This window comes from Torulaspora delbrueckii, chromosome 5 (assembly GCF_000243375.1).
Source record: "Torulaspora delbrueckii CBS 1146 chromosome 5, complete genome".
NCBI lineage: Eukaryota > Fungi > Ascomycota > Saccharomycetes > Saccharomycetales > Saccharomycetaceae > Torulaspora > Torulaspora delbrueckii.
In genome coordinates, this window is record NC_016505.1 from 333,349 (window position 1) to 349,660 (window position 16,312).

The 16,312-nt window shown below is 41.9% G+C and overlaps 10 protein-coding genes across 10 annotated transcripts; 5 read left to right on the top strand and 5 right to left on the bottom strand.

The window, feature by feature from the left end:
* Positions 1 to 13: 13 nt before the first annotated feature.
* DCR2 (phosphoprotein phosphatase) lies at positions 14 to 1,738 on the top strand (the record flags this gene model as incomplete). The annotated part of the gene is made up of 1 exon (XM_003681579.1): positions 14 to 1,738. The coding sequence occupies one exon, from the start codon at positions 14 to 16 to the stop codon at positions 1,736 to 1,738; it is 1,725 nt and encodes a 574-aa protein (XP_003681627.1).
* On the bottom strand, positions 1,704 to 2,975 carry VPS38 (Vps38p; the record flags this gene model as incomplete). The annotated part of the gene is made up of 1 exon (XM_003681580.1): positions 1,704 to 2,975. One exon carries the CDS (start codon positions 2,973 to 2,975, stop codon positions 1,704 to 1,706), a length of 1,272 nt encoding a protein of 423 aa, XP_003681628.1.
* A 207-nt stretch (positions 2,976 to 3,182) lies between these two features.
* On the top strand, positions 3,183 to 3,905 carry LST7 (Lst7p; the record flags this gene model as incomplete). Its single annotated transcript, XM_003681581.1, has 1 exon — positions 3,183 to 3,905. The coding sequence occupies one exon, from the start codon at positions 3,183 to 3,185 to the stop codon at positions 3,903 to 3,905; it is 723 nt and encodes a 240-aa protein (XP_003681629.1).
* Positions 3,906 to 3,966: 61 nt separating this feature from the next.
* ADE13 (adenylosuccinase ADE13) lies at positions 3,967 to 5,415 on the bottom strand (the record flags this gene model as incomplete). The annotated part of the gene is made up of 1 exon (XM_003681582.1): positions 3,967 to 5,415. One exon carries the CDS (start codon positions 5,413 to 5,415, stop codon positions 3,967 to 3,969), a length of 1,449 nt encoding a protein of 482 aa, XP_003681630.1.
* A 146-nt stretch (positions 5,416 to 5,561) lies between these two features.
* RSC2 (Rsc2p) lies at positions 5,562 to 8,210 on the bottom strand (the record flags this gene model as incomplete). Its single annotated transcript, XM_003681583.1, has 1 exon — positions 5,562 to 8,210. One exon carries the CDS (start codon positions 8,208 to 8,210, stop codon positions 5,562 to 5,564), a length of 2,649 nt encoding a protein of 882 aa, XP_003681631.1.
* A 231-nt stretch (positions 8,211 to 8,441) lies between these two features.
* TDEL0E01780 (uncharacterized protein) lies at positions 8,442 to 9,467 on the top strand (the record flags this gene model as incomplete). Its single annotated transcript, XM_003681584.1, has 1 exon — positions 8,442 to 9,467. The coding sequence occupies one exon, from the start codon at positions 8,442 to 8,444 to the stop codon at positions 9,465 to 9,467; it is 1,026 nt and encodes a 341-aa protein (XP_003681632.1).
* Positions 9,468 to 9,856: 389 nt separating this feature from the next.
* MUP1 (Mup1p) lies at positions 9,857 to 11,563 on the top strand (the record flags this gene model as incomplete). Its single annotated transcript, XM_003681585.1, has 1 exon — positions 9,857 to 11,563. One exon carries the CDS (start codon positions 9,857 to 9,859, stop codon positions 11,561 to 11,563), a length of 1,707 nt encoding a protein of 568 aa, XP_003681633.1.
* Positions 11,564 to 11,745: 182 nt separating this feature from the next.
* On the bottom strand, positions 11,746 to 13,704 carry TDEL0E01800 (translation initiation factor 2A; the record flags this gene model as incomplete). The annotated part of the gene is made up of 1 exon (XM_003681586.1): positions 11,746 to 13,704. One exon carries the CDS (start codon positions 13,702 to 13,704, stop codon positions 11,746 to 11,748), a length of 1,959 nt encoding a protein of 652 aa, XP_003681634.1.
* Positions 13,705 to 14,364: 660 nt separating this feature from the next.
* On the top strand, positions 14,365 to 15,078 carry MCO32 (Mco32p; the record flags this gene model as incomplete). The annotated part of the gene is made up of 1 exon (XM_003681587.1): positions 14,365 to 15,078. One exon carries the CDS (start codon positions 14,365 to 14,367, stop codon positions 15,076 to 15,078), a length of 714 nt encoding a protein of 237 aa, XP_003681635.1.
* FMP48 (protein kinase FMP48) lies at positions 15,075 to 16,055 on the bottom strand (the record flags this gene model as incomplete). The annotated part of the gene is made up of 1 exon (XM_003681588.1): positions 15,075 to 16,055. One exon carries the CDS (start codon positions 16,053 to 16,055, stop codon positions 15,075 to 15,077), a length of 981 nt encoding a protein of 326 aa, XP_003681636.1.
* Positions 16,056 to 16,312: the final 257 nt, after the last annotated feature.

Below are 16,312 nucleotides of genomic sequence, written 5' to 3' on the forward strand. Positions count from 1 at the left end.
CGTAGGTTTAAGCATGGGAATGCTCTCCAAGAAATACCTTCGCTACCTCTCGTACGTGGTAGGATTGGTTCTATTGCGGTTTGTTATCGTCAAATTGTATTATGGAGAGAAGACCCTGGATAAAGATCTGCTGCAATACGATAGATCCGAATGGCTTTCAGCTAATGATTTAGAAGAGAGGCATCTTAATCGCCAGGTAGTGGTAAACATCGGTAAACTGAAGTGTTTTCACCTTGGAACGGTTTGGAAGCATTGTTATATTAAGAGCGAGATCTTGCCCTCTCCTACTCGTTTTGCAGAGAGGGTGGTTATTGAAAAAGATTTAAAAGGGTCTGAAGGATTCAATTGGGCTGGTTTTTCAGAGTATTTGTACTATGATGCTTTGGCAATGTCATCTGTGGCTGCAATGGAAGAAGAAGAGCTTGATAAGGTTAATATGGTCACTTGGATAACAGATGTTGATATGAGTGGGACTAAGAAATACGAACATTTGCATGTTTCAATTCAACCTTTCTCCTTGTATGAAGTCAAAAATGGTGCTCAAGTTTTCAGCGAGTTGAACGTCCTATTTGGTGAAGATAGTGTAGATCCTAGACCTGGTTGGCACTTAGAAAAATCCTGGCCACTGAGTAAGGGAAGTACCTCAGCGTATCTCACTTATAAATTCCTGGATCTTGAAGAGACTAGAATAATGAATGAAGCGCTGAGGTTGGGAGAAGAAGGAAGGTTCAAAATCTTGCAGCTCGCAGATCTACACTTTTCTGCTGGAAAGAGTGAATGCAGAGATGAGTTCCCAAAGCATCCTACATGCGAGGCAGATTCGAAGACACTACGCTTCATAGAACGTGTTTTGGATATTGAGTCACCAGATCTGGTAGTTTACACTGGTGATCAGATTATGGGGGATAGATCGATTAGAGATTCCGAGACCAGTTTATTGAAGGCTGTAGCTCCTGCTATAAGGAGAAAGATTCCATGGGCAATGGTTTGGGGCAACCATGATGACGAGGGAAGCCTAGGTAGATGGGCATTGTCGAAATACGTAGAAAGTTTGCCGTACTCTATTTTCCAGATAAGTCCCAAGGATACCAAGGACAACTCTTTTGGTGTAGGCAACTACTTCCACCAAATTATCGACCCAACTACAGGCAAACCTGCAGCGACACTTTACTTCTTGGACTCCCATAAGTATTCCACGACAGGTAAGGTGTATCCCGGGTATGACTGGATTAAGGAAGCTCAATGGGACTATCTACGTGAACTCTACGATGAGAAGATTAGTCCATCTCTTGCAAAGCCCAGCCAAAAACATTTGTCCATGGCTTTCTTCCACATTCCACTTCCCGAGTATTTGGATTTTGATTCACAGAAGGAAGCGAATAATAGAAACCCACTGGTGGGTAACTCTAAGGAAGCAGTGATGGCTCCAAAATATAATTCAAATGGGAAGAAAACCCTTGATCATCTAGGTGTCAGTGTTACAAGTTGTGGTCACGACCACTGTAACGATTACTGTCTGTTAGATGACTCTACTTCTAAAAAGACATGGCTATGCTATGGCGGTGGTACCGGCGAAGGAGGCTATGGTGGATATGGAGGTACTGAACGCCGTGTTCGTATATACTTGCTTGACGGTAAAAATGGAGACATCCATACGTGGAAGAGACTGAACGGAAATCCCAACGGATATTTTGACTACCAGCTTATGGTGAGCGGTGGTGCCCCCAACGCTGGATGATCTGTATGAGGTTTTTATTGAATTTATCCATTGCTTCTAAGAAGTTTTCAGGATTTTTTAGAGCAGCACTATCACTTAGATAAAGGGCACCATCTCCTCCGATCAAAGATGTACTTCCGTAATAATTTATGGAGTACGGTAATGGGATATCATAGACTTTTGTGGCCACCAATTTGATAAAAATTAAGTAGTAACCTAAGCAGGTGTTTACTAGCTCTCTTTCGGCATCATTCGTTGATGCCATCTTAATGATCCTTTTCTTGTCAATCAAGTTGAGGGAAGTTCTCTCGTACAAGGAACGCGAGGACGTATCCTCGTCAACGCTTATGAATCTAAAATCCTTTCGAAAAAGGCATGTTTCTTTGAAAACACCTATGAGTTTGCTTAACCTTTTAATTCTCAAAAAATCCACGCGATCTTTTGTTTGTATTAGATTTGGATACGTATTACCATAATAATCATTCAGGGATTGTCTGTCTGCCTGTTCGTTTTCATTAAATTTCAAAATAGGTCTGATTTTTCCGTCTAGTATTGAGATATTGACAGTTTTTTCCTGCATTGAGCGTTTCAATTCGTCTTTAAATCTGGCTATGCATTTAATTTGCCAAAGGTCTCTTCTGTTATTAGAAAGTATAATTTCTTCCACCTTAGCCGCAGAGTTAGAGCACTCAATCATAACTTGCGTTTTATATTCTATCAATTTATTGACCTTTAGAGCTGAATTAAAGGAAAATGACTGAACGAACCTGCTGTTGGAGACATTTCGTTTGTGGGAAGAAAAATCCGAGACAATCCGTGCTGCTGGAAGGCCAGGGAGTGTATAGAAGCCATCAGTCATTTCAAATAGTGGTGCATTGTAACTGTCAATCAAATCGTTCGGATTAACGCTCTGCAGCTTATTCAGATCTACTTCGTAGACCCGCAATGCCAGCCAGCTATTTTCATTGACATAGCTTGATAATTCAGTTCTGCTCGGGATTTTTACGGCAATCTTGAGGACTATGTGATTAATTGGATCTTCTAGATGCGGGAGCTCATTAAATTGTATATTGTGCATAAAACCACTCTGGACCTCACTCACATACAAAGGTTCACCCTTCAATGTTTCCAATACGATGAACGATGCCTCGAACGGTCTAAGCTGTGCACCCGGGTTCTTATCCACAGGTGCAGATACGTTGTCAATCCTTATCGAGCGAACATGTCTGAGTCTTCTTTTCAACAGATAAGGTGGCATATGATCATTGACAATCGCTGTGGATCCGCTGTCAGTCAATGGCTTAACCAGATAGCTCTCAGCGACAGGTAATTAACGTGTACAGTCTATAAATCTTCACACTATGGCGGTTTTTCAGGCGATGCCTCGAATAAAGGATTGTTGAAAATTGAGTACTATAACTCTTGGAAACTTCAGACTTAGAAGGCCAGCAAAGAGTCCTGAAAAATGGCTTCTATGCTCATTTCATTAGCACATTTCTGTGATAAACATGGTCCCAGGGTGTTGATAGTAACTCAGGCTGGTTTTCCAGGTTCAACGGGCGATGAGCTGTTGGTTCCTAGTTATCCAACGGACTCCTACTGTGAATCTTGCTCCTTGTACTTCCCAAGTGGCTTGAAAGATGGGATAAGATCGATGAAAAGTAACATCGATGATAGATGCTATGTATCTACCCAGTATTCTTCAATACGGTATCAGTTGCTAACGCTGATCATTAGGAGGTGCTTCTCCGAAGAAACCATGATTTACGATGGTACTCCTCTGGTATTTTATGACGACTTACGTGGGTTGAATCTAGTGATTGGATTCAAGCTGGCTGACGAAAATGCTCGAGGTAATGAGAGAAGGTATTGCATGATCTTTACGATTGATTCTAAAGATCACGAATCGTCGATGAAACTAATATCCCAGAACTGGAATTTCATCACGAACGGATTTGGCAAGATGATCTCATATATACAGTCAACTCACGAGCAAGAGCTTAAAAGGCAAACTACACTGAAGAATGAAAAATGTTCCTTTGGATTAATGGGAGGATCGTATCTGAGGGGAAACAAAATTAAGATACCACGACGGCTGTCAGATCTGGCCAGCGACAATCTTCTATTCGTGAGAATACATCGCTGGAACTCATTTCTTCTAAACTCATGCTACAAGATATATGACTGAACGAGGTAATGCGCAAGGGCTAAGGTAATAACAAATCAATTAATGCATAATATATAATAATCTACACATTCAATTTAACATCAGTATCGTTAATGAATTCTTTGAATGGAGCTAGAGCGCTCTTGACGTCGTTGTTAACAAACTTTTCAGTTTGTTGAGGAGCTCTACCCACAAATGTGGATGGTTCCAACAAGGAGTCCAATTGCGCGTGAATTGGCGCAAAGAAGCTGTCGTTCTTGATACGTTCAATTAGATCGTTGTCACCACCTTCCTCTTTCACGACTGCGGCTGCTTGATGAGAAAGAACTCTGATGTTTTCATGAACTTCTTGTCTGGAAGCACCCTTCTCCACCATAGCCATAATAACATTTTCGGTTGCCATAAAAGGCAATTCACTCTTGATTCTTCTCTCAATGACCTTTGGATAGACAACCAAACCAGAAGAGATATTTAGCAAAGTGGACAATAGAATATCAGCAGTCAAAAATGCACTTGGCAACGAGATTCTTCTGATAGCAGAGTCATCTAAAGTTCTTTCGAACCATTGGACAGAGGCAGTTTGCACAGCGTCACTGAACAAAGAGCCCAAGTGTCTAGCTAATGAACAAACACGTTCACAACGCATTGGGTTTCTCTTGTACGCCATTGCGGAGGAACCAATTTGAGATTTTTCAAATGGTTCTTCCATCTCTTTTAGGTTAGCAAGCAATCTAATATCAGTAGCCATCTTGTGAGCGGTAGCAGCAAAAGAAGATAGTGGAGACAAAACATCAATATCAATCTTTCTAGAGTAAGTTTGACCGGTGACTGGGTAAACGGTATCGAAACCCAATAACTCGGTAACTCTCTTGTCTAGAGCTTCAACTTTATCATGATCACCGTGGAAAAGCGCCAAGAATGAGGCTTGAGTACCAGTGGTACCTTTGACACCACGTAAACCAATATCGTTTCTGGCTCTAACAAAGTTTCTCAAATCCCATAGTAGTTCTTGAATCCATAGTGTAACCCTCTTACCCAAGGTGGTCAATTGAGCAGGCTGGAAATGAGTCCAACCCAAAACTGGCAAATCCTTGTATTTCAAGGCAAAATCAGACAATCTGTTGATAACGTTGACCAATTTAGGAATGATTAAGTCGTACGCATCTCTTAGGAAGATTAAATCAGCATTGTCGGTAACGAAACAGGAAGTAGCACCCAAATGAATGATACCAGCGGCATCTGGACAAGTCTCACCAAAAGTATGAACATGGGCCATAACATCGTGCCTGACAATCGCTTCTTGAGCAGATGCTGCCGCAATTTCCTCATCGGTGATCTTTAGATGATCACTCATTTCTTGGATTGCCTTATCAGTAATGACATCTAGACCCAATTCCTTTTCAGCAATGGCCAAGTTCAACCATAACTTTCTCCAAGTAGAAAATCTGTTTCTTAAAGAGAACACTTGAGACATCTCTTTGGATGCATAACGGGAAGATAGAGGTGTAGTGTATTTATCAAATTCAGACATTGTCGTTCGAGATTTACTTCTTGACCAATTTTATTCAGCAAGACTTGTTAACAATTACAATTGAACGTACAAACCTTAAATCATTTACAATTTATACATATATCCTGGTCATCTCGGCCTAATTTTTCATCAAGATTAATTTTTCGTTAACTTGACTCCGTTTGAGCAGCCTCACGTGCGGCCAGCTTGAAGGCCATGAAGCGAGCTGAGGGACGAAGACCGAGTGGAAACGAGTCTGGTAAGACTTCTTCTTCTTGGTCGAGACTGATATCATACTCTGATTCATCTGAGTCGTCATCCTCGTCTTGATCTGCTTCACTGGGTTCCACCGGTTCTTCTATCTCTTCGTATGCCAGTTTTGGTTTCTTGTTGACGTTCTTGGCAAACCACCTATTTAATGGAGGTTGTAAGTGCTTATCTCCCGAGTTTAGGAGTCTTTCTTCTATCACTACACTTGGTCCTCTGAACCATAGCACTTCGCCCTTGTTGCGCTTTTTTCTGGGCACTTGGTCTTTGCCCAGTCTTCTCACTTGGCTATCGTAGTCAGTCCTTTGTAAAACATCGACATTCTTGGTGATTGTGACCGGTAGCACGAATGCGCTTGGTGAGTCGATTGCGATATGGCCGAGACTGGTTTTCGAAGCTTGGGCTGCTAGATTGTTTACAATAGTTGTTAGGTTGTATCCAGATGCCTGTGATCGTTTGTGTTGCTGTTGTTGTTGCAGCTGTAGTTGTTGTTTATTCAGCTGGTGTTGTTTTAGACCTTGCACTGTTAATTGTTGACCCAGGCCATTAGGTGTACCGAGCCTACTTCCGGGCGATTGCATCCCCGCATTGGCCAAGGCAGCTGCGTTACCAATGGGCGGAGTATACAAACCATTCCGCATTGCGTTGAGCGCCGTATTTGACCTGTTGTGTTTCAATGAAGTTAGTCTGGAATTGGACTGACTGGTCTTAGGCAGTGCTGTTGCGGTAGTTGAATTTGTGATGATAGTACTGGTCTCAAAATCAATCTTACCTTCTTCGGGTGGGTCGCCTGGCCTAATAATGTAACGTGGACAGTCGTCTGAGGTAGAGTATTCCCCTAGATCGTCACGCTCAAGCTTTGGTCTCATGTACACACCACCAATCAAAGGTGGGGCATTGACGGCAGCCTCCGTAGGTTGTGGGATTGGGTCATTATAGGAAGCATTTGGTGGCAATAGGTGTTTCAAAGGTGATGGATACTTCAAAAATTTCCTACCATTCACTGGGATAGTCACCTCTTCCTGATCACGGATCTCTTCTGGTAGACATGCCTTCCAAGTTCTAATTTTATTGAAGACCTTTTCATTCTCATTGTAACGAAATTCACAGACGAATAGAGGACCCTCCAACTTAATATCGGGATCACCACGTTGGAATCTGGTAAAATGAATGACGTAACACTTGCCGACAATTTCTTCGACTAAATGATCTCTGTACTGGCCCGATTTTACCACTTCATTCTTGTAGAAAAGTCTATCGACTCTGTGGACCGTTTGCTCAGGCCTCAAATACCAACAAGCATTCAACCATCTTCTCCCGTCAGAAGTACTCCACAGCCTGAAAATTTGTGCGACAGTTGGTTTTGTTGCATCGTTAGGGTTCTCTAGTAGAACCCAATCACCAATCTTATAGCTGACGCCTTTCAGTACCAATTCATCCAATGGATAACGAAGTTCACCCTCAGGCATATAATCTCTATCGGGCTTAGACAGCTCGTGCCTAGCCAGCATATTGAATTTCTTTTCCAACATGGCAGCTCTCTTCATGTAATGAGGCTCAGCACGATGATAGAGTCTATAATTTGTTAGCATCAAGTTAAAATCGTTCTGAAAGCTCTGAAAATCCTTGTATTTACGTGTCTTGACTCTTTTCCTAATATCTTCAAGACAAACTGGATTGGAAATGACAGTATAGTACCTATGCTCACGAATTTCGTCTGGCAATTTCTCAAAAGTCGTAGTTAAGGGCTCATTATCATCATCAATTTCTTTCTTCAACATCTTCAAGATGTTCTTAATTCTCTGCACGTATGGTAAATCAATCACTGGAGGTCTACCACGTCTCATATGAGTTCTTTGTTGCACATGTCTCCCGTAAGGTTTAGGAGTGGTAGAATGAGATCTATGTTGAGAGGGCGGCGTGTGTGATTGGTGCATACCTCTGTGTAAAGTTAATTTCAGTTGTGGTAATTTTCTACCCTCTGTATATTCTTCATCGTCCTCCTCTTCCGCGTGGAATTCTTCATCATCGTCATCTTCTTCACCCTCACCGGGAGCAACACTTGACTCACGCTCACGAGTCCTTCTTGGCTTGATCGTTACTGTATTTTTGGGCATCGGGAATGGTTCCCCTGGGTGCAACTTCTTATGAGCCTCGATCTCATCCGGCAAAGGACCCAAGTAAGGGTACTCCACTTCGGGATAAAACTGTTTCAAATGAGGTACTAAAGTGTCCTTGACGTATTTTTCGAGGATTCCAGCATACCGGTAAATAGCCGATTCCTTAGTATTATATGTCTTGGCATTCCAAGGAATCTGCACCACATCGTTAACAAAGCTCTGAGCATCTGTATAATGTGGCACACGCTTCTTTAAAGTATTCAAAGAAACTGGATTCTTGATCAATGCATAATAATCAGGATATTCCTTCTTCACTGGCAGTACGTTAAAGATAGGATATATCTCCAAACCGTTTTCCTCTTTCAAAGTGAACAACGCATCATACTCCGCACGCAACCGGGTTTGAAGCAGTTTAGTTTCTTCGTCCATATTCCCACTGAAAGTATCACCCTCTCAGAAAGTTGAAGATAAGAGAGGTTCAGTCTGTAAGAACTTTTGATGCTTAATCAATCTCTTGTTCGTTGTCAAATCGCTTATTTTTCTGTCTGAAAGCTTCGCTCTTAGACTAACCGACAGGGTAAATTGAAAAACTAGCTTCAAGAGTTCAAGTGGTTAGACTTTAAAGGGTCTCTAAGATGTTCACTAGGTCCAATTTGCGCGATGTCTAACTCAGAAGAGGACGAGAAACAGTTGCGCTCTTTTCAAAGGTACTTGTTGCAGGCCGAACGCGTGCTGTGCATAGTTGGAGCCGGATTATCCCAGAGTTCTGGTATACCAACATATCAGTTACAAAGAGGTTCATGGAAAGGCTATACATCGCTGGATCTTGCCACACCGGAAGCATTCCAGGCTAACCCCGGTCTTGTATGGCTCTTCTACTCGAATCGAAGGTACATCGCGATGAGGGCAAAACCTAACCGGGGACACTACGCACTAGCTGAACTCTCGAGAAGGATGTCTGAGAGAAACCGGAATGCCCTTGTTGTTACACAAAACGTCGATGGGTTACATCGACGCGCAGATCAACCGGAAGAAAAGTTGTGCGAATTGCATGGTAGTCTGTTCGATTTACGATGCACATCGTTCTTTTGCACTTTTAAAGGAAGTAACACAAGAGATCTATTTCTCACCGCTAAACTACGAGAACATACTCCTCGCGACGCCGGTGTCAAAAGACGTTATAAAGCCGAATTACAAGACTCGAAGCGTGCCAAAACCGGACCTAGCGGTTCCATTCTCACAACTTCTCATGAACACGATGAAAGTCTAAGCTCTTCAGACTTCGATCCACTCCCGCATCTCGACGAAGAAACCCTCCCGCACTGTCCCAAATGTCACGAGGGCCTTCTTCGCCCCGGCGTAGTATGGTTCGGCGAACCTCTACCCTTACTGCAGATGGACAAGGTTGACACTTTCTTCGCTGCGGGGAATAAAGACAATACCAGTCACAGTGACCTCGTACTAGTTATCGGAACTAGCGGTAAGGTATGGCCGGCAATGGGCTATGTCGAGCGCTGTAGGCAAAACGGAGGCCGCATAGCCATCTTTAACACCAAGATTGACGATAAGGACGCCCTTCGCCAGGATAAATCCTGCTGGGCCTTTGAAGGCGAGGCTGCATACTGGCTACCGAGGGCTCTGGAGCCAATCATAGGACACAATTTAGGTTCTACCATGCGCCGTTGAGATGAACTAAAAGTAACCAAAATTAACTCTTAGTGCCTTTGTGTACCAAAAAGGTAATTCATGGTGCCGTTCGAGGGCTATGGAAGGCGATTTTCTTTTTAGGCCGCAGGGTCTGGGGCGCTTTGGGTGATGCCGCACCAGAAAAGGAATCTATTGCACGGCGCTGGAAAAACCTGCTTTTATTTGATATAAATGGTTCACAGGAAGATGCCACCACAATCGAATTGTAGTTGAAAAACTGCATAGTTGAAGGAAGCCACAGCTTCATGTGCATTTTACATCATGGAGTTCAATCGAGTTGATTTGAATGGTTTATAAGAGCCTGAATTACTACTTCTAATTACTTCCAATGAATCTTGTTCTACTCACAGTAAGAATAATATAGTATTATGCCGGAGGGAAAAGGTAGAAGTTTTCTGTCACAGCTTAATATCTTCGATAAGGGCAATTATGCCGTTACGAATGAAAGGGCAAGGTCAGATGATGGGACTTCTGATGAGCCAAAGGATCAGTTTGTCACTGAATGGGACCAGGGAAAGAAAAGACTGGGTTTGTTTTCTTGTATTGGTCTGATCTGTAATAGAATGCTTGGTACAGGTGTTTTTGCGACTTCTTCGACTATTTACACACTGTGTAATTCCATTGGGCTGTCGTTGATCATGTGGGCTATCGGTGCGATTATTTCGTTGGCCGGATTGTACGTTTATATGGAATTTGGTAGCTCGATTCCTAAGAATGGTGGTGAAAAAAATTATTTGGAGTATGTGTACAGGAAGCCTAAAATTTTTGATCACTTCGATGTATGCTGCATATGTTTTTTTCTAGGTTGGGCAGCTGGTAACTCCGTGAATACTGCAGTTATGTTCTTAACTGCAGCAGATGCAGAGATCACCAAGTGGAATCAACGTGGTATTGCAGTGGCAGTAGTGACATTTGCATTTATAATTAATGGTGTCAATGTGAAAGCTGGACTTTATTTGCAAAATGTTCTGGGAATTTTCAAGATCGGTATTGTCTTGTTCATCTCGGTTACTGGCTGGGTTGCTTTAGGTGGAGGCTTGAAAAATGGTTACAAAACTGATAATTTCCACAATGCATTTGAAGGTGCTGATCAAGCTACGGCGTACGGTGTTGTGAATGCTTTATACAATGTCATTTGGTCATTTGTCGGTTATTCCAATGTTAATTATGCTCTAGGTGAAGTTAAAAATCCCGTTAGAACTCTGAAAATTGCAGGACCTACCTCATTGATTTTGATTGCTATCATTTACATCTTTGTCAACATTGCATACTATGCAGTTGTACCAAAGGAGAAGTTGATCTCTTCGAAGCTGATCTTGGCGGCCGATTTCTTTGACATCGCTTTTGGCGGGAATGCAAAGAAGGCTGCAGCTGTTTTTGTCGGTTTAAGTGCTTTGGGAAACGTTCTTTCCGTCATCTTTTCTCAAGGTAGAATTATTCAACAACTGGGCCGTGAAGGTATCTTGCCTTTCTCGAGATTCTTTGCAACTTCACGGCCTTTTGATTCTCCATTCGTCGGCTTGTTCCAACATTACATCGTTTGTGTTGTCACTATCATTGCTCCACCATCTTCCGATGCTTATAATTTCATTCTGAATTTGATCTCATATCCAATGAACATTATCAATTGTTTTGTCAGCGCTGGTTTGCTTTACATTTACTGGAAGCGTAGAAAGGGTGAACTCGAATGGAACCCACCAATCAGTGCTGGTTACATTATCACAGCTTTCTTTTTGCTGGCGAACGTGTATCTGGTTATTGCACCTTATGTTCCACCCACTGGAGGCCAATCGGTGTACGAACATCTACCGTATTGGACACACTGTGTTGTCGCCTGGGGTATCTTTGGGATCGGTGGTGTTTACTATTTGATAACTGCTCAATTGTTACCAAGAATTGGTCATTACGAACTTGTATCGAAGGAGGTACTTGGAGATGATGGGTTCTGGAGAACTGAAATATCAAGGATGTATTCCGATGCTGCGACAAACACAGATATAAGCTTTGACAGCGACGAACCACCAGTACAGAAAGAGGACATTTCTGTTGCTCCCACAAAAAAATCATCTCTTTAATGACATTTAATCACATTCAATGGCGGTTTGCGCTCACTATCTAATTATTTACTAAATTTAGGATTATGGGTTATGAAAAAAACTATACTAATGGGCTTTTGTAGTCAATAGATAAATTGCTGACAGTAATATATGAAATTCTATACACAGAAAATAGACAAGACAATAGTTCAGAATGAGAATCAGTTCTCGGAAGATTCTTCCTTCCAGCCCATAAATTTAAGTTCACTCAATACTTTATCTTCAGTTTGAATTTTCAAGACTTGGGTATCTTCTAGCTTATCACCGTTTGCCTGTCTTTGTTTCAATGTCTCGATGGCTCTTAGTTTTTTGAGAAGAGATCTTATCTTTTTTTCTTCAGGAGAGGCGACTTCCTTGACCACGGACGCGTCCTCAGTAGGTGGCGCGGAAGCAGCTGGAGTACTAGACCTAGAATCTTCTCCGTTGTTTTCCTCGTCCTCAGTTTTCTTCTTATTAGCTCTCTTCTTCTTGTTCTTGGCAGCAGTCTTCGATGTTGGTGGAGGTGACATACCAGGAACCAAGCCAGGTACACTTCTTTGTGTAGACTTGGCGTTCACTATCGTCATACCAGGAACGCTTCTAGAATCTCCACCGGCTCTCCTTGCATGGGGTGGTCTATATGCTCCAACGGGCTTGCTTTGTGCGCTGCCGTTGCTTCCGTTTCTCTTTGGATTTTTCAATTCGTACTCCTTTACACTGGAATGAATTTGTATTTGAGATTGGTTTTGCAGCTTTGGATCAATTGCAACATTCGAGTCCAAGGTTTCCCCCCAGTTCTTGATGATGTGAGTGTTTCCGATAGTCTTGAACTTAGGTGGTGATCTCCAGTCGATCTTAAGTAATTCTTTAAACTCTTTGACAAATACCAACTTACCTGTCACATGCCATATCTTGACACCGTTGTCCACACGTAAACGAGGAGATGTAGTGGCCGTCATGATGAACTCTCCACCAGGGGACCATATGCAGACAGATGTGTTTGCTGCGTCGAATTTCGAAACACAGGCAAACTTGTCGTGACGATCCAAGATCTGGACAGATCCCTGCAAGTTACCAAAACCAGCAATTAGGATATATCTACCACTTGGCGAAAACAGCATGGTGTTCTTTGCTTGTTCTGTCAACGAATGGACCACATTGCCTCTCAAGTCGAAGAAAGTTATCGTTGCTGGCATGTAACCATATATGACACCAAATTGCCTCGAAGTAGGTGACCAGGTGAAGTCGTGGATAGGACCTTCCTTGGAGAGAGGCACTCTAACAGAGTTACCACCTAGAGAACCATTCACACCTTGGAAAGAGAGCAGGTATAGGGTATTTTCACCATAGTATGATTTATTAGAAGAATCGAAATCTGTTGTGGCGACACATAGAACTGCATTACCCAACGCATTCCATTGTAATTGACACGAGTCTGCCTTAAAAAATGACTTGGTCACAATCTTCTTTGTGATTTGACCTTCGATTATTGGCCATATGGTCAAATGAGCAGGTTTACCAGATTTTTCAGGTGTAAATGTACAAATTGTTGGATGCTCTGCTGGAGAGACTAAGAAAGTAGAAAACATCTGCAATTCAGATTCCTGAGATTGCGATAAAGTGGCGTATGGATGTTCAAAATCAAAACTTTTCTCAGTATCAGCAGTTTGATCCAATTTTACTATTCTCAATTCCTTACCGAATTGCTTGATGGCAAAGTTGTCCAATTTGGAAAATTGTAAAGACCAACCATTCTGCGTCCGTGCCTGATATTCAAAAACTGGCTTATGCTCTTCTGCTTGATTAATAAAATCTTGGTTCAAATACCATATTTTGACATTTTGGTGAGAGTCATCGTGAGCGGATGGTCTTTCCCAAGTACTCAAATAGTTACCTGAAGGAGAGAAATGCAGATTGTAAACGTCAGAAATGGTGATAGAGATTAGCAAGTTTTCCAGAAGCTCACCAGAAAAGATTTTCACGGACTCTTTAGTGGCAAAAGCCATAAATCTGCCACATGGCGAAAGCAGCGAAGATGTTATACCACTTCCATCCGAATTGGTCGCCGATTGAGTGAAATCTGGATATCCTTGGAACAGCTCAATATCCTGGGAAGTTTTGAGGAAGAATTGAGAAGCCATAACTTACTTTATGGTGCGTTATCGTAATGAGTATGGAATATTCAATGCCAATCGACTTTCTATAGTTCAATAGGAAAGTGAGATTTTCTGGGTCCAATTCTTTGTAGAACAGTAATTCAATACAGCTCAAAGCAAACGAGCAGTTAAAACAAAGCAAACGAAAGCTCAATTGGCTAATTTCTTCAACTTAAAAGAGGCTTCTGAAGGTGATCCAGCCGACAAAACTCTTTTTTTCACTAAGAGCGAAAAGATTCGAGGTTGGGTAACGTGGAGCCAAAATCACACTCAACGTTTGAATTATAAGAGGCTCATCGATAATCGTATCGATACTTCTGGGCTTGATCGATTGCGGGCTCTCGATTTCTTCTGTATATTCGTTGGGACAGATCGTGATTCCCTTTTCCTCCTGGGCCAGAGGTTAATGCTTTCGTGTTTCATGGCCACATTCTCCGTATCGTTCGTTTATATTGAATGTAGAATCTGTCGCAACTATTTCCTCCTTGTAGTCCGAATTTAGCTCTGTCAGTTGTCATCAAACACTTAGCGTTTATTGATGAACTCTCGCTTGATTGCAACGAAAAAGTTACTAAAGGGCGGATTCCTCACACAAGGTAGAGTACGTTACTAGCCACTGTCTGCTCGAGCACCTGTAAATAATCCATGAGAATCAAACCTGTTTTTATTCTCCCCTCTACGAAACTTTTCAAGGGCGGAGGCTCAATAAGATATCAGTCTAGCATTAGACATGCCAATTTAGGTGAGATTTCGGAGTACTTATTGAAAGTTGGTGTTCCAAATATGTTACAGAAATCCTTGGAAGATCGATATTTGGATGAGAATATAAGGCTACGTTTTCTTCCAACTACGCATCCGTATTTCCCCGCGTTACAAGGTAAGACCAAGTACAAGGCCTCACTGAATGCTATAAGACTCATAAGCAACAAACTCATATTGAAAAAAAACTGTCAATTGCATATAACATCTGCGACCACACTATTACGGGACAAGGAGGATAATCGATATAATTGTGTTACACCCTGTGATAAATTGGTAATTAAATGGCAGAGTTGTTTGCCAGGGGAAAATATAAAACACCTTCGTGGTAAAACCACCTCTGTACCTCAGAATTTGTTAAGCGACTCTACACCACCAATAGTGGATTACATTCTCCATCCTTCTGGTAAGAAATTCTCTGGCGAAATGATTCGCGATGATGGGTCTCTTGTACAAGAAAATCTGATAAATCGTGCAGTGAAAGGAATTTTCATATTTGAATTTAATGACGATAACTCTAGAATACTGGTACATACATTTGAAGATGTGGAGATGATTGATTATGACAAAAAAATACAAACAGGCGCATTGGCATGTTAATTTTGACCTACTTTTATCATTCGAAACAACTGTGCCAGATAAGTACTCGATTTCATCTGCAAAGCATCGGCGCTGGAATTGCTCGGCCTGACCATCATATGAATAAAATCATCCAAGTTTCTTTGTTCCGCATTTATATTAACAAGTTTTTCTACCACAGATCGACACAGATGAATTAACTCATAAGTTTGCAACGAGTTTCTCCCTGTATATAGTAAATCATTAGGTTGTAGTTGAAGCGCGAGTGGGCGTACTGTGGGGTATACCGATTGAAGCAGTGGGACGATGTACAAGTGATACATTGCGAGTTGTGGGTCTATCAAAAAATTCGCAAAATCGGGGCAGTAAAATGGGTACGCCATTTTTGAACCATCATGGGCATTCATGCATTTGAACGGCAACTTACCAAACGCCAGGTACAGGATCGTTATACCAAACGACCAATAATCAGCTTCGAAAGTATCGTAATTATGACCTGTGAAAGTCTCTGGAGCCCGGTACGCATCTGTACCAACATTACTTTCATTTGAAATCCTAGAGTATGTGGCATGACCCCAATCGGCGAGTTTCACATCCCCACTCTCTGTTAGTAGGATATTCTCTGGTTTTATATCCCTATGAGCTATTCCCAATGAATGAGCAAAAGATATAGCGGAATAAATTTGCAAAATTATCGAAGACAAGTCTAGTGGGTTACCTCGAAGACCCTGTCTCTTTGCAAATTCCATAAAATCGTACAGATCACCACCTTTACAATACTCCAGCACCAGAACATAGTTCGTGGCATCTTCGTACCAATCCAACATCGAGCAAATCCCAGGATGTTCTTTTCCAAGCAACTGCATAATCTCTATCTCATTCCCATAATTCTGTCTTGTTATTATCTTCAAAGCCACATGTTGCTGACGTCTATCACACCAAGCTTTATAAACTGTGCTAAAAGTGCCTGATTGAATCGGCTCGATTACCACGTACATCGTTGCCCTCTTTCACATTAAGAAATCTTCTCTCAAACTTCTCACCTCTTCCAAGTTTTATAACCTGTTAATGCATCGAATTATTCACATTAAGCACCGAAATCTGTCACATCAAAATGATCTGAGTCATGCAACGATCACCGATCGTAATGGTGACGAAACTTGATTGGTTCCATGCACCAAGTGCAGCACTCCGGTATTGTGATGCAAGCACTCTGTCATCGTTCTCTTACGTTTTTCCTCGAGCCTTTATGAAA